The sequence below is a fragment of the Notolepis coatsorum genome, assembly GCF_963971535.1.
Source record: "Notolepis coatsorum genome assembly, chromosome: 2".
Classification (NCBI taxonomy): domain Eukaryota; kingdom Metazoa; phylum Chordata; class Actinopteri; order Aulopiformes; family Paralepididae; genus Notolepis; species Notolepis coatsorum.
The window spans coordinates 189,584,332-189,599,253 of NC_140166.1; the positions used below are offsets into that span (position 1 = coordinate 189,584,332).

General features: G+C 42.8%; 1 protein-coding gene across 1 annotated transcript in view; it reads right to left on the reverse strand.

The window, feature by feature from the left end:
- The window catches only part of unc13a (unc-13 homolog A (C. elegans)), a gene marked incomplete at both ends in the record, with an annotated part of 292,945 nt that extends 279,620 nt beyond the window's left edge, over nucleotides 1–13,325 (reverse strand). The window contains 7 exons of the mRNA XM_084308430.1: nucleotides 1,611–1,809; nucleotides 2,983–3,012; nucleotides 4,681–4,735; nucleotides 5,196–5,266; nucleotides 5,397–5,520; nucleotides 12,924–13,041; nucleotides 13,321–13,325. Of these exons, the coding sequence (XP_084164556.1) occupies nucleotides 1,611–1,809; nucleotides 2,983–3,012; nucleotides 4,681–4,735; nucleotides 5,196–5,266; nucleotides 5,397–5,520; nucleotides 12,924–13,041; nucleotides 13,321–13,325 (602 nt within the window). The remainder of the gene's footprint in view (nucleotides 1–1,610; nucleotides 1,810–2,982; nucleotides 3,013–4,680; nucleotides 4,736–5,195; nucleotides 5,267–5,396; nucleotides 5,521–12,923; nucleotides 13,042–13,320) is intronic.
- Between the last annotated feature and the right edge of the window lie 1,597 nt (nucleotides 13,326–14,922).

The window sequence follows — 14,922 nt, forward strand, 5'->3', positions numbered from 1 at the left end:
GCGCGCACGCACACACACAGGATAACCACATAGCCCATTCAACTCTTAATACAAGACCTGTAAACAAGGGCTCTGTGCCCCCAGTAGGCTTGTATACTGAGGCCAGCAGTATTCTCTGGAGAGTGAGATCACAGTGGGACAACATGTTACCATGTAGTCTCAGGACTAAAGTATACTGTACACTGTCTGGGTAAAACATTAAAAACATGTGATCAACTAAGAACAGCATTCTTAGTATAGCGGGTGAGACTGAATAGTACTTAATATTAGACACTGTGTCCTAAAGTGATTTTGATCCATAGTCTTCTAGCCTGAGAGAAAATACACTTGATGGGTGCAGATAAACAAGGACACAAGAGAGAGAGAGAGAGAGAGAGAGAGAGAGAGAGAGAGAGAGAGAAACACACTCTCCTTTGAGTGAGTGAGTGTGAGTGTGTGTGTGTGTGTGTGAGTTTTTATGCACATCTGTATGTTTTGAGTATGTGTACATGCAAGCTTATGTGCCGCATGTGTCAGTGTGTCATGTGTCATATGTCTGTCTGTGTTGTACATCATAGTGTAGTTCTACTATGTGTATGTCTGTGTTGTACATCATAGTGTAGTTCTACTATGTGTATGTCTGTGTTGTACATCATAGTGTAGTTCTACTATGTGTATGTCTGTGTTGTACATCATAGTGTAGTTCTACTATGTGTATGTCTGTGTTGTACATCATAGTGTAGTTCTACTATGTGTATGTCTGTGTTGTACCTCATAGTGTAGTTCTACTATGTGTATGTCTGTGTTGTACCTCATAGTGTAGTTCTACTATGTGTATGTCTGTGTTGTACATCATAGTGTAGTTCTACTATGTGTATGTCTGTGTTGTACCTCATAGTGTAGTTCTACTATGTGTATGTCTGTGTTGTACCTCATAGTGTAGTTCTACCATGTGTTACCTCATGGCTCTGTGCTCATAGTGTAGTTCTACTATGTGTTACCTCATGGCTCTGTGCTCATAGTGTAGTTCTACTATGTGTTACCTCATGGCTCTGTGCTCATAGTGTAGTTCTACCATGTGTTACCTCATGGCTCTGTGCTCATAGTGTAGTTCTACCATGTGTTACCTCATGGCTCTGTGCTCATAGTGTAGTTCTACTATGTGTTACCTCATGGCTCTGTGCTCATAGTGTAGTTCTACTATGTGTTACCTCATGGCTCTGTGCTCATAGTGTAGTTCTACTATGTGTTACCTCATGGCTCTGTGCTCATAGTGTAGTTCTACTATGTGTTACCTCATGGCTCTGTGCTCATAGTGTAGTTCTACTATGTGTTACCTCATGGCTCTGTGCTCATAGTGTAGTTCTACTATGTGTTACCTCATGGTTCTGTGCTCATAGTGTAGTTCTACCATGTGTTACCTCATGGCTCTGTGCTCATAGTGTAGTTCTACTATGTGTTACCTCATGGCTCTGTGCTCATAGTGTAGTTCTACTATGTGTTACCTCATGGCTCTGTGCTCATAGTGTAGTTCTACTATGTGTTACCTCATGGCTCTGTGCTCATAGTGTAGTTCTACTATGTGTTACCTCATGGCTCTGTGCTCATAGTGTAGTTCTACCATGTGTTACCTCATGGCTCTGTGCTCATAGTCCAGCTCGTGGACGTTTTCGTCGTAGTTTCCCTGCCTGTACTGCTGTTGTCTCATTGGGTACTGGTGCATGGAGGCGTTGGGCTGGGAGGTGGTGTAGAAGGGCGGAGGCATGCTGTTACTGGTCTCACTGCGGTAGTCACTGTCCCGGTCGTCCACCGCGCTGTCCGGGTCCTCGTCTGTGTACACACACATACACACACACACACACACACACACGCACACGCACACGCACGCACACGCACACGCACGCACACACACACACACACACACACACACACACACACACACACACACACACACACACACACACACACACACACACACACGCACGCACACACACACAAGGAGATGAAACGGCATGATTGGATGTCAAGAGTTTGTGAGGAAAATACCCAGTGATGCTCACTTTATTCTTTGATTGATTTGGTTTAATTCAATAATATAATACATACACTGTGTGCCATATGGCGATTGAGTGCTCTAAGATTCCTATACATAAATATAATATAACAGCATGACAGGGAGTTTGAAGAAGATGTGAGAAGAAAGTATTTTCATGGCACTACTTGAATTGCAACTTAACATGGTTCTCTATGTTGAGTTCAGGTTTCAATAGCTGGGCTTCACTTAAAGAATACACACAGTGTCGATCAAAAATGTACGCCCGTATTTCCCCAAGGCGATCAATAAAGGAATATCGTATCTTATCTTAATTAGTTTGTTCCTCGTTCCACATTTAAAGCTCCCTTCCACAAAAAGGAAAGTGCTTTTCATGGTTAACTCCTCTTGGAGGCATGCCATTGACTATACAGATATGTCTGCAGAACTTGTCACCAGAGCATCTTTTTCACATTCTTCCCTTGAAGAGGGAGATCTTCTCTGTACTCCCGGAAATCTGAGTTGCATGTGTGATGTCACTAATAGTTTGAACCTATCATGGTCCAATATATGGTAACCTGACACCTTTAGCTTCAGCATACACAGAAAGCTGAGTAGGTATTGACATGTCTTGAAATAATACAAGCTGCCAACTTGGAATTCCTTCTAAATATCAATGAGTGCTTATTGCAATTTGCATATTGATATAACTTTGCATTATTAATGAGGGTAAAGGTGTAGAGATGCTGCTGAGCCATTTTCAGTAGTTTATTGCACACTTTAGTAGAAAAAAACACATTTATACAAATTGTTATTCAATATAGATTGTTTAAGATATGTTTAGGGGTTTGAAATACATCATAATGAGATCTTTAACCTTTTGGAGACCAGAGGTCTTTGCCCAACAGCATATATAATATACTCAGACGACACAGACATGACAACAACACAACTCCAAGATAGAAACTTACTTTGCTGTTCTCCCCAAATACTCCAGTTACCTACGAGGACACAGAGGAAACGAGAGTAGGTCATAAAACTAGGTACAGGCCATAAACTATAAGCCACCAGCAGGTATGAACATGACAGAATGAGTAAAAGCTGTGTGGCCCTGAGAAACTATCTAGGCCTTCTAGGGTGTACTGTGTGTGTTTGTGTGCGTGTGCGTGCGTGCGTGCGTGCATGTGTGTGTGTGTGTGTGTGTGTGTGTGTGTGTGTGTGTGTGTGTGTGTGTGTGTGTGTGTGTGTGTGTGTGTGTGTGTGTGTGTGTGTGTGTGTGTGTGTATCTGTGTGTGTGTGTGTGTGGGGGGGTATGTGGAGCAGGGTAGTAAAGATGGCTGGGCATGAACATCAGAGGATTCTGGGTGGGGTGAGTAAAGCCCAAACACAAGTGGGCTATAATTCACATTCCACTCCTCTGACCACCCTATGACTCATAGCAGAGGACACACACACACACACACATACTACGTCTTACTCACACACACGCACACAGCTGTGCCACCGACGTATGTCTGCACAGTATGTCTGTGCAGATATGTCTTGCGAGACATATACTGTACTGTGTGCACCGATACACCTGGTCCCCTTGCCATCATCACCCATCAGACAGACAGGCACACTGACAGACAGGCAGACAGACTGACAGACACTCTGACAGGCTGGTGTGTATCTGACAAGCTAGTAGTGTATGTGTCAGCCCACATCCATCACATAATATAGCACTTATAAATCATTCCACTGCTCAGGCAAGACTGCTCGGCTGATTCGTCACGTCAGCTTCTCTCTCTCTCTCTCTCTCTCTCTCTCTCTCTCTCTCTCTCTCTCTCTCTCTCTCTCTCTCTCTCTCTCTCTCTCTCCCTCCTCCTCCTCCTCCTCCTCCTCCTCCTCCTCATCCTCCTCCTCCTCCTCCTCCTCCCATCCCTCGGCTTCATCTGCCTACTTGTCACCGGCAACCCCCTCTTAAATCTGACTCTCCGTGAGTCACGAAAAGAAAGAGGAGGCGGAACGGAAGACACGAGGAGGATGAGGAAGAGGAAGAAAAAGGGGGTGTCTATAAAGAGGATATGAGAGAACGTGGGTAGGAGGGGATTAGAGGTATCAGGCTAGGAGAAAGTAGGCCAAAACTGGGAGATACAAAGGTTGGAGGTAGAAGTGGAGGAGGAGGGGATAAGGAGGAGGAGGAGGTAGAAGTGGAGGAGGAGGGGAGAAGGAGAAGGTGGAGGAGGAGGAGTTAGTAGTGGTGATGGTGGAGGAGCTAGAAGTGGAGGAGGAGGGGGACAAGAGGAGAAAGTGGAGAAGGAGGTGATGTTTTGAGGAAGAGGGGGAGGAGGAGGAGAGACATTATTATAGTGTATGAGACTAGTGTGGTGACCACTTTAATGGAAGTGATGGAAAGGCCACTTTAAACTAGTATTAGCAACAGTAACAGTGTATTGCACTACCAAAGCTACCTAGCATGTCCTATATACTCTGTAAATAACTATGTACAAATGCCGAGATGTCACACCATGTTGCCTGTTACCTGTTATTGCACAATGTTTTTTGTATTGGATTCTATTATATGTTGTACCACTGTATTGCACATCGTTGCGGGCAAGACCACCCGCATTTCATTGTATACTCGTATGCCGTGACAAATAAAACTCTTGACTTGACTTGACACTCACAGCATTGCGTGGATGGGGCTTGTAGTGGTCTCTCTTGTTCCTCCTGATAGGTGTACTGAAACACAACAGACACATCAGAACAAAGATACACGACTGCTGCTGAGATAAAAATAAACAATATGGTAAATGGTGAAGGTATTGATTCACTAAACATATGGGCGGGGAGTACAGGTGGGTAGATAGGAGGGAGAGAAGATAAAGAGAGGAAAGGAAGAGTGGAGAGGGGGAGGGAAAGAGGGAGTGAGTAAGAATAGAGAAGAGAGGAGGAGTGGAAACAGAGGTGAGGGAGGGATGGATAAACAGAGGAGAGGAATAGCAGAGAGAGAGGAGAAAGGAGAGGAATAGCAGAGAGAGAGGAGAGAAATAGCAGAGAGGGGAGAGGGAGTGGGGATAGAGAGGAGATGAAGAGTGGGGAGAGAAGAAGGGAGAGATGAGAAAGAGGATAGAGAGAGGAGCAGAAGAGTAGAGAGAAAGAGAGAGAGGAAGGAGGGTTTAGAAAAGGGACATGGCCTTACATCTTGGTCTCTCATGGCGTTTAGTTGTTCTAGTTTCTTGGCCCAGTATCTTGCTTCCTCCTCAGGAATGTCTGCAGAACAAAACACAAACTACCAACATCATACTCCTCTCTCCACACTGTCAATGTTGTGATTATTACAGTAAGTTAGTAAGTAAGTCATAAGCATTGACGTCTTTTGCATGTGAATCAATGAGCTAACCTAGTGGCAGTTCAAAGCGTGTGTCCAGCAGCACTCTGTGAAAGGTCGGGTCTTTGGTTCCACAGATCTCATTCTCAGCCATGATCACATTGGAGTCCAGGGTCAGCCACTGGCCCAGACCCTCCTGAGAGATAGAGATAGAGAGAGAGAGAGAGAGAGAGAGAGAGAGATAGAGAGAGAGAGGAGAGAGAGAGAGAGAGAGAGAGAGAGAGAGAGAGAGAGAGAGAGAGAGGAGAGAGAGAGAGGAGAGAGAGAGAGAGAGAGATATAGAGGGGTTGAAACATTCCACAGATTGGTAGAGAAACAGATACAGCATAACAGGCAGATCCACCCATGTGCGTGTGAGTGATATTGTTGATGGATCGATCACATCGATCTAATTGTACATAGAGCTACTCTTTTACTGTTATGGTTACTAACAAGAACAAAACCATGCAGACCTGTGGCACTACCTGCGAATGCGTCTGACAAAACGTCCCTGCCAGGTTGTCTGTGGTGTGAGTGAGTGTGTGAGTGAGTGTGTGAGTGAGAGTGAGTGAGTGAGTGAGTGAGTGAGTGAGTGAGTGAGTGAGTGAGTGAGTGAGTGAGTGAGTGAGTGAGTGAGTGAGTGAGTGAGTGAGTGAGTGAGTGAGTGAGTGAGTGAGTGAGTGAGTGAGTGAGTGAGTGAGTGAGAGAGTGAGTGAGTGAGTGAGTGAGTGAGTGAGTGAGTGAGTGAGTGAGTGAGTGAGTGAGTGAGTGAGTGAGTGAGTGAGTGAGTGAGTGAGTGAGTGAGTGAGTGAGTGAGTGATGAGTGAGTGAGTGGATGCCATGCAAAGAACAATACAACTGCTTGCAGTGCTAATAATAGCACCCACTCTAATGAACAAGGAGAGATAGTATCTTGAGATGTTCTATTCATCAACCATCCTATGCCCACACTCTGGGGGACTTTGAATCAATATAGTCAAGTTAGACCGCGCTCACAAGTTCTAACACTGGGTGCTGTAATCCCATAAAGTTCAGTATATCAAAAAGCAGGGTAGCCGGACCAGCACTCTCAGGTTCAATGTTTTTAATGGCAGCCTGAATAGATAGCAGACATGTTTCGGACAATGTCCTTCTTCAGTGATATGGCTAGCAATGGAAATACATTCAAGATGGTAGTTAAATACACCTGGCAGGTAATTACATGACATGACACGGCAGGAAATGACATCACAACGCAGGTGTGCCGGTGCAATGTGACCAAAGGAATGACCTATCAAAGTAGAGTCCAATCATAAATCCATAAATTATACATATATATAGATATATCTATATCTAACACAGGTCGAAAGTGTAAATAATAGGGTAACCGGGCAGTGTTCGAATTATGAGGGGGCCAATGGGGGCTCAGCCCCCATAGCTATAGTCTGAGCCCCCATAGTCAAGACCCCCTGTGGGGGTCTCTCAAAAATTTATATAATCTTTTTTTTTTCTTTTTTTTTGTACGAATTAGTATTATTTATGTTACCTAAATAAATTGTTAATAGATCATATTTTTCTTTTCAGTTTTTAAAAGAACAGAGTAATTAATGTTGTGGAATAGGCTGCATTTCACCTCCAAGCCGCTATGCGTCACCCATAAGTTTAACGCTACTGAAACCTAGTGAAGAAGAAGAAGAAGAAGAAGAAGAAGAAGAAGAAGCAGCAAGCAGGCTGCAGGTCCGTGTCCTGCAACTGAAAACATAAACACTAAACAGTACGCCACATGCCAAAAAAAAAAAAAAAAAAAAAAAAAAAAAGGCTCAACCCACCGCAAGGCTGTACAAAGCTGGACAGCTTTGGTTTTATAAAAAGGCCAAAGACTGACGTGTTAGTGTAGCAGCTAGCAGCGCTACTGTCACTGAAGTTGACACTGCTAGTGCTAGTACGCTCTGCTGCTCCTGTGCGCTGTTATTGTTACCGCGCCGGTTGCCACTGCCAGACCCGAGTCTCCAACACTAGACCTGGGCCCTCATGCATCAATGTGGACGTAGAACTTGACCTACTTCCACACGTAAGCACGGAATGTAGAACTAGCGCACGCACAGGGAAGTCGGCATTCATCACACGTGCGTACGCAGGCTCTATGGTCCTCCGTGTTGATGAATACCACTTTGTTCTACCGTCAATGCTCGTGCATGATTATCCATATATGGTCATGAAAATGAGGAAACACCCCCCATGGGATGTGAAATAATGGACGGACCCGAGCGGAACCCTGAGAAACTCCACGGAGAATTCACTGCTGTCGAACCAAGAAGACACTATCGCGTATTGTGGGATAAATAAAAGGCGGATTTGTAAACGGTGATGTCAGATATCAACGGCTCCCTAAGACCATTGCTGCAATTCTGCCTGGACAGCTCAAAATACTAATAAAGACCGTTCGTTGACCACTGTTTGGCGTTGGTTGTGTGTCATTATAACCGTGCTTGTAATATGAATGCCTTTATTAGTTGTGTTCGATTGGCTATATGATTTTTAGATGCATCTATTTTGTTGTCGGCTAATAAAGACCGCGCTGGAATATGACTGCCTTTTCCCGTGTTGTTTGATTAATACCCCAGGGATTAAAGTTCTCCTCAATTTTATTCCAAATCGCGATGGATCTCCCGTCAATTTTCTACCTGCTGCATATGATTTCTAGAGGCATACTACAATCTATTTTGATGTCAGTATTGGGTAGCCTATATAAACAATATAATACGAGAGCATATACAAGAACAATGAATCTCACTGCATGTATGATAGCCTGCCTTTCAATACATGAACTTGAATCCCATCATATACATAGTCTGTCCACTATAGTGTCATTGCAATGCGTTTTCTATTCTTTCTTATACAGTAAAAAGGGGGAAGAACACTATATTAATATGACTTGTATTCTGCTTACAGCTTCGAAGTTCCACTTGTTTCGTTTAACGTAAAGCCTTTTAAATATAATCAAAACGTTCCCGTGTTTCTGCGGTCTGCGCAGAATAATAACGAGTTGAGCTTTATGATTTATGATGAATTGAAAATGGGGGACCCTGATGTAAACAAGACGAAAGTTGGTCTGCATCCCCAATTAACAATTGTATGTACTGAGCTGTACTGTACTGTACCCATTCTGCAATCTGTTAATAAACTTTTCAATCAATCAATCAATCAAGCTACGCGGAGCGCAGTCAGTCAGTAGCCTACACCCCGTATATTCCGATAACGCTATATAAACCATGCTGCATTCATTCTGAGAGAAAGATCTATTATTCCAAATGCTATTTATAGGGTTTTGACAATAATTACACTACTGTTGCTATTCTACAATGAACTATAATGAACTACGGTTCGTACAGAACATGCCGGTGTTATTATGCACAGAAGCTCATTTCCTTGTTGTAATAATATATTCTACCACTGGGAGCTAGGTACGCCAGGTCTGACCTGTGCGTAGATGTAAGCACGAAGTCAAGTTCAAGTTGAAGTTGATGAATCCCACTCTTTGCTTAGAAATGATCGTACGCACAGGGTAAGCACAGATCTGTGCGTAGAACACGTTGATGCATGAGGGCCCTGGACTGTGCTGCTACTCAACCACCACAATGCTGGGGTCCGAGTCGGTGGAACTTTTGGAAAAATAAATATGGCTGGTTATTTGCCAAGGAGGGATGCATTGGCTGCCTTCCATGTAAAAACGCCAAGATATTGTTAAATAAATCATTTGGAGCCCATTTGGCAGAGCAGTGGATGCATGGGACTGTGACTAGCTCTCAGAGCAAGAAGTTGAGGAAGAGAATATAGTCATCACTACGCGCTTTGGATAAAAGAGGTCAGTGGTTTGAATCCCGGCTCTTCCAGTCTGCATGTCGGTGACATGCTGCAGTAGTTACTTTTCTTCTTGTTGTTCTAAGAAGATGCTGCTACTATTTTTCATACAGTTTTTGATTACCTGTGCACATTTGTTTATAACATTATTTATTTTGATTTATACAAGTATTTATTTTATGTTCATTTTATTATCAGATGATAATGTTACTTACTGTATCCTGATAAATGCTGCTGTTGTGCCAATCCATACAACTATTTATTTTCCATTAGATTATTTTGTTAGTTTTTGATTTATAAGTGCAGAGACAAATAAATGTTAATTCAAGTTCATAAATTTGGTCTCATTTTTCAAATTAAATTTTTGTATTTTATCAGATGCAAAATGCAAATAAGTAAATATGGCATTATATATCAGAGGTGAGTAAGAAAATGAACAAATATTGATGGTTAAGAATGAGCCTGAATAATGACATCACACAATAGTCTAATGATTAGAATGTTGTGTGATGTCATTATTACTTAGTATTAGACTAATCCTAATGAGATATTCCTCTAAATATGACTTCGAAAACAGCCACAATTCCAGGAAAAAAAATTGTAAAAAAAAAAATTCAGGGGGCCCCCATAGCTCTCAGGTGATAATTCGAACCCTGTAACCGGGTACTCTACAAACATAAACTAGAGTACCCGGTTACCCCTATTATTTACACTTTACCTAAAATCCACAAGGATCTGATTAACCCTCCTGGTAGACCTATTGTTTCCGGTATTGGCTCTGCCACAGAAAAAATCTCTCAATTCATTGATGCGCATATTAAGGATTTGGCCTCTTCTCAACGTGGTTACTTGAAAGATACTACTACTTTTTTGAACAGGCTTTCGACCTGCAACATTAGTCCTACAGACTTACTAGTTACCATAGATGTAGTCAGTCTTTACCCCAGCATTCCACATGCTGCCGCACTTGACGCTCTGAGGGAACTCGAGGGAAGTATTACTCCCCCCAACAGAAGCGCTAGTTAGTTTAACCGACCTAGTTCTAACTAGAAATTATTTTAGATTCCAAGATAAATACTACTTGCAAAACAGAGGCCTCAGCATGGACTCTCCAGCCGCTGTGAACCTAGCCAATCTTTATATGTCCAAATATGAAGTAGATCATATCTTTAATAATAACCCGTTTGAGAAATGTGTCAAATCTTATATGCGCTATATTGACGATCTGTTTTTTATTTGGTCTAGTTCATCATCTGATCTTTTTGCCTTCCTTGAGTACCTGAACACCTGTAGAGAAACGATAAAGTTTACATTGAAGTTTGATATGCATAATTTACCCTTCCTCGATGTTCTGATCAAGAAAGCCTCTAATGGCATCTCATTACACACAGAGGTTTTTAAAAAGGAGACAGACCGTAACTCGTTCTTGCATTATTCCAGTTATCACACCCCAGCCTTGAAGAATAGTCTACCTTATAGCCAAATACTTCGTTATAAGAGAATATGTGATACTGACGATAGATTTATTGCACAAGCCGAGGTCCTCCGTGGCAGTTTCCACGAAAGAGGCTACAGTGCCGATTTGACACTCAAAGCCCTGAACAAAACCAAACATATCGATAGGGCCACGTTGTTCACCCCCAGAAAGAAAGAAGACAAAACAGACAAAGTATCTTTTGTGTCTACTTACAGCCCTATCACGAGAGACACACGGAGTATTGTCAATAAACATTGGCATATTCTGCAGTCCGACCCTCTTATAGGGGCAGCGTTTCAGCATTCGCCTAACTATTTTTATAAGAGACAAGCGAATTTATCTAATCTCCTAGTCAAAACTGATTTGCCCTTAAAGAAACCTTCTCATTTTATGTCCAATATCCCAGACGGGAATTTTCTCTGCCAATCCTGTGTACAGTGCCAAGGCATGATTAAAGGTAAATTTTTCGCACATCCTAAAACGGGGAAAAATATACCAGTCAAAGGACGGATTAAATGTAATTCGTCTAATCTGGTGTATTTTCTAAAATGTCCTTGTAATTTTTCTTATGTGGGCAAAACAACGAGAGCCTTTAAATCAAGAATCAGTGAACACAAATGTGCTGTGAGAAATTCAGATGTCAAGGCGTCGGTAGCTCGACATTTCTCCAAGTGTAAACATACCGTCAACAATCTCAAATATATGGGACTAGAGTTAGTACTCAGGCCCGCGAGAGGTGGAGACAGACACAAGTTGCTGTTGCAACGTGAATGTTATTATATCCACCTGTTCAATTGCATCGAACCTAGAGGAATGAATGAAGAGAACGTTTTAACCTGTTTCCTCTAACCTCCTTACACCTACAGTGTTATTTCTGGATTTATTAAAGTTGTTGTTTGTTGCTAAACAAGAGGTATGTTTCTCAAGGATGCCCAATGTATAATTTGAAACTATTTAATTAAATATGTAAAGGGGCTCAATTAGCCCTAGAAATTAATGGGCATGTTATATGTTATAATATCAAGTTTCTGGTAATTTTGTTTTGTTTTGTATTGTTTATAATATAGATTGGTGTTAGATATAGATATATCTATATATATGTATAATTTATGGATTTATGATTGGACTCTACTTTGATAGGTCATTCCTTTGGTCACATTGCACCGGCACACCTGCGTTGTGATGTCATTTCCTGCCGTGTCATGTCATGTAATTACCTGCCAGGTGTATTTAACTACCATCTTGAATGTATTTCCATTGCTAGCCATATCACTGAAGAAGGACATTGTCCGAAACATGTCTGCTATCTATTCAGGCTGCCATTAAAAACATTGAACCTGAGAGTGCTGGTCCGGCTACCCTGCTTTTTGATATACTAACACACTCTGGGGGACACAGTGAACACACAGTCCATCTACATCTGACAGGTTTCCAGCTTGGAGTGCTCTGATGCAGTCAATGCCACTAGACATGTAGGCAACTGTGCAGCTACCTACTTTACATTCAAGACATTTAGAAGGGATGTAAGATGCTTGCGGAGAATCAAAGAGTCTTTGACTGTATTTACATGCTACCTAATGTAATTATAGCCGTTCTTCTCTTCATATTCTATTAAGCTGTTTACAAGCACAGTGAAAAAAGAACGTTACATTTGTATTTTCATCTAAAGTTATCTCACATACTGCAATTATCCACTGAATACATCAATCATAGTCATATTTTCACATATTATTTAGTCACAGTATACTGTAAATATCACAATTATGGTCTTAATCGTCTCTCTTAGCGACTTAAGACTTAACCCACTTTTGTCATGAATATTTAGGAGAACAGCAAGTAGACTCATTATAGTCCAAGTCTTGTCGTCACCATTTTGGTTCTCAGTACTATAACCGACAATGGTTTACAATTTTGATCAACACACACACACACACACACACACACACACACACACACACACACACACACACACACACACACACACACACACACACACACACACACACACACACACACACACACACACACACACACACACACACACACACACACACACACACATGAGTCATTACAATACACCCTTGCACTTTATGCGTAATAAGATGAATGCGTTTACATGACCCTGTGTTGTAATTGGAAGATTCTAATCACCACGTTGACATCAGTTCCGAGAAGCGGTGTCCATTTTAATACCTGTCTGAGGGAGGGGTCAGACCCACAGAGCGTGGGCAGTGGGTTCATACCTCGTTGGACTGTCGTATGTGCTGCAGAGGGATCCATAAGGTTCCCACCATTGTGTCCCAGATCAGTCCTTTGTTCCATACTTCTACTGTCAGGCCCAGATCTAAGCGGTTTATCTCACTGTACAGGAGAGAAAGAGAGAGAGAGAGAGAGAGAGAGAGAGAGAGAGAGAGAGAGAGAGAGAGAGAGAGAGAGAGAGAGAGAGAGAGAGAGAGAGAGAGAGAGAGAGAGAGACACACACAGATGTGAGTCAACACGTATAAGAGGGGGAAATTGGCATAATGACTAAATTGGGATGGGAGAAAAATGCGGAAAAAAGGAGGAGAAAAAAGTACATAAAAAAAAGAGGGGGAAATGAAAAGAATAAAAATGCAGATGGATAGAAACACAGACGGACACCTCATACATAAAATTTCTCATATGGAAAGTCAAATGCAATACGTGCGTCAGAGGCAGCACTTAAGTCCGATGATGGATATTCACTGTGATTCAATCTGCTGAGGGAAATGAGTTACTCGAAAATGGAAAGACAGACAGAGAGAGAGAGAGAGAGAGATTGAGAGGACTGCCTATTATTGGGGCTGCCAGTAGAGTATAAATAGGAGCGGTCACAGACCACAGGGGTGCTGCTCACCATCCTTTTTTTTTTTTATCCACTTTTTCTCCCATTTTCTATATTTTCTCCCATCCCCAATTTCGTATCATCCAATTCAACCCTCCCCTGTCACGGACGCTGTTTCTTGCCTCCCACAAGCCGGCTGCAATGTGGACTAAGTCATACATAGCACAAGTCCCCTCCGGTACTTGAGGTAACAGCAGTCGCATCTTTTCACCTGCGCAGCTCGATCTCTCAGTGGCGAGGAGTAACGCGTGGGAGGCTCACGCTGCCCCCGACACTTCCTGATTCTACTGCGCAGGCGCACCAACCGACCTGTAGGAGTCGCTGTCCACAACGCCCGATCCCCACCCATCAGTTTCCCACCCCCTAATACGGCCAATGTGTATTAGTACGGACGACCAGCTAAACTGAAAGCAAATGTGGAGCGCTGGGCTCGAACCGACGAGCCCAGCGTCTCCAGCATTTCGTGGCGAGTGCCTTGCCCACTACGCCACGTAGCCGCCCAGGGTGCTGCTCACCATCCTATATGTTCATTCTTCAGGAGGAACCGCTCTGCCTCATATTTCCACCAGGCTGCCTGATGCAAATATCTACAGTTGTGTCTACAGTAGGTCAATAAGCTCTCCAGGCATCTCCCAGTATCTGCTCCTCCCAGCCCCATGCAGCCACACAGACTCTGGGTCTGTGCAGTGCAAGAAAACCGGGCTCTCAAGTGAATGGAATCCTAATAATAGACTTGGCTTTTTTTTTTTATATGAAAAGACATCTTTCTCTGGGAGCCTGGGGAGTTTATCTGGCAAACGGCTGACTCTGGCACGGCTTTGTGAAAGAGATAAGAGGAAAGAGATAAGAGGAGAGAGAGAGAGAGAGAGAGAGAGAGAGAGAGAGAGAGAGAGAGAGAGAGAGAGAGAGAGAGAGAGAGAGAGAGAGAGAGAGGGTGGGTGAGTGAGTGAGTGAGTGAGTGAGTGAGTGAGTGTGAGAGAGAGAGAGAGAGAGAGAGAGAGAGAGAGAGAGAGAGAGAGAGAGAGAGAGAGAGAGAGAGAGAGAGAGAGAGACACACACAGATGTGAGTCAACACGTATAAGAGGGGGAAATTGGCATAATGACTAAATTGGGATGGGAGAAAAATGCGGAAAAAGGAGGAGAAAAAAGTACATAAAAAAAAGAGGGGGAAATGAAAAGAATAAAAATGCAGATGGATAGAAACACAGACGGACACCTCATACATAAAAGAGAGAGAGATCTAAGCAATGGGGAGAATAAAAACAGTGTTTTGTCCCATGTTTGTAGTGAGTTTTGGCAGATTATGGATTGTAGATAAAAAAAAAGAAGAGCATGATAGGAAAAAGACACTATTTCATCTGTTGGGCTGCTTGAGAGCC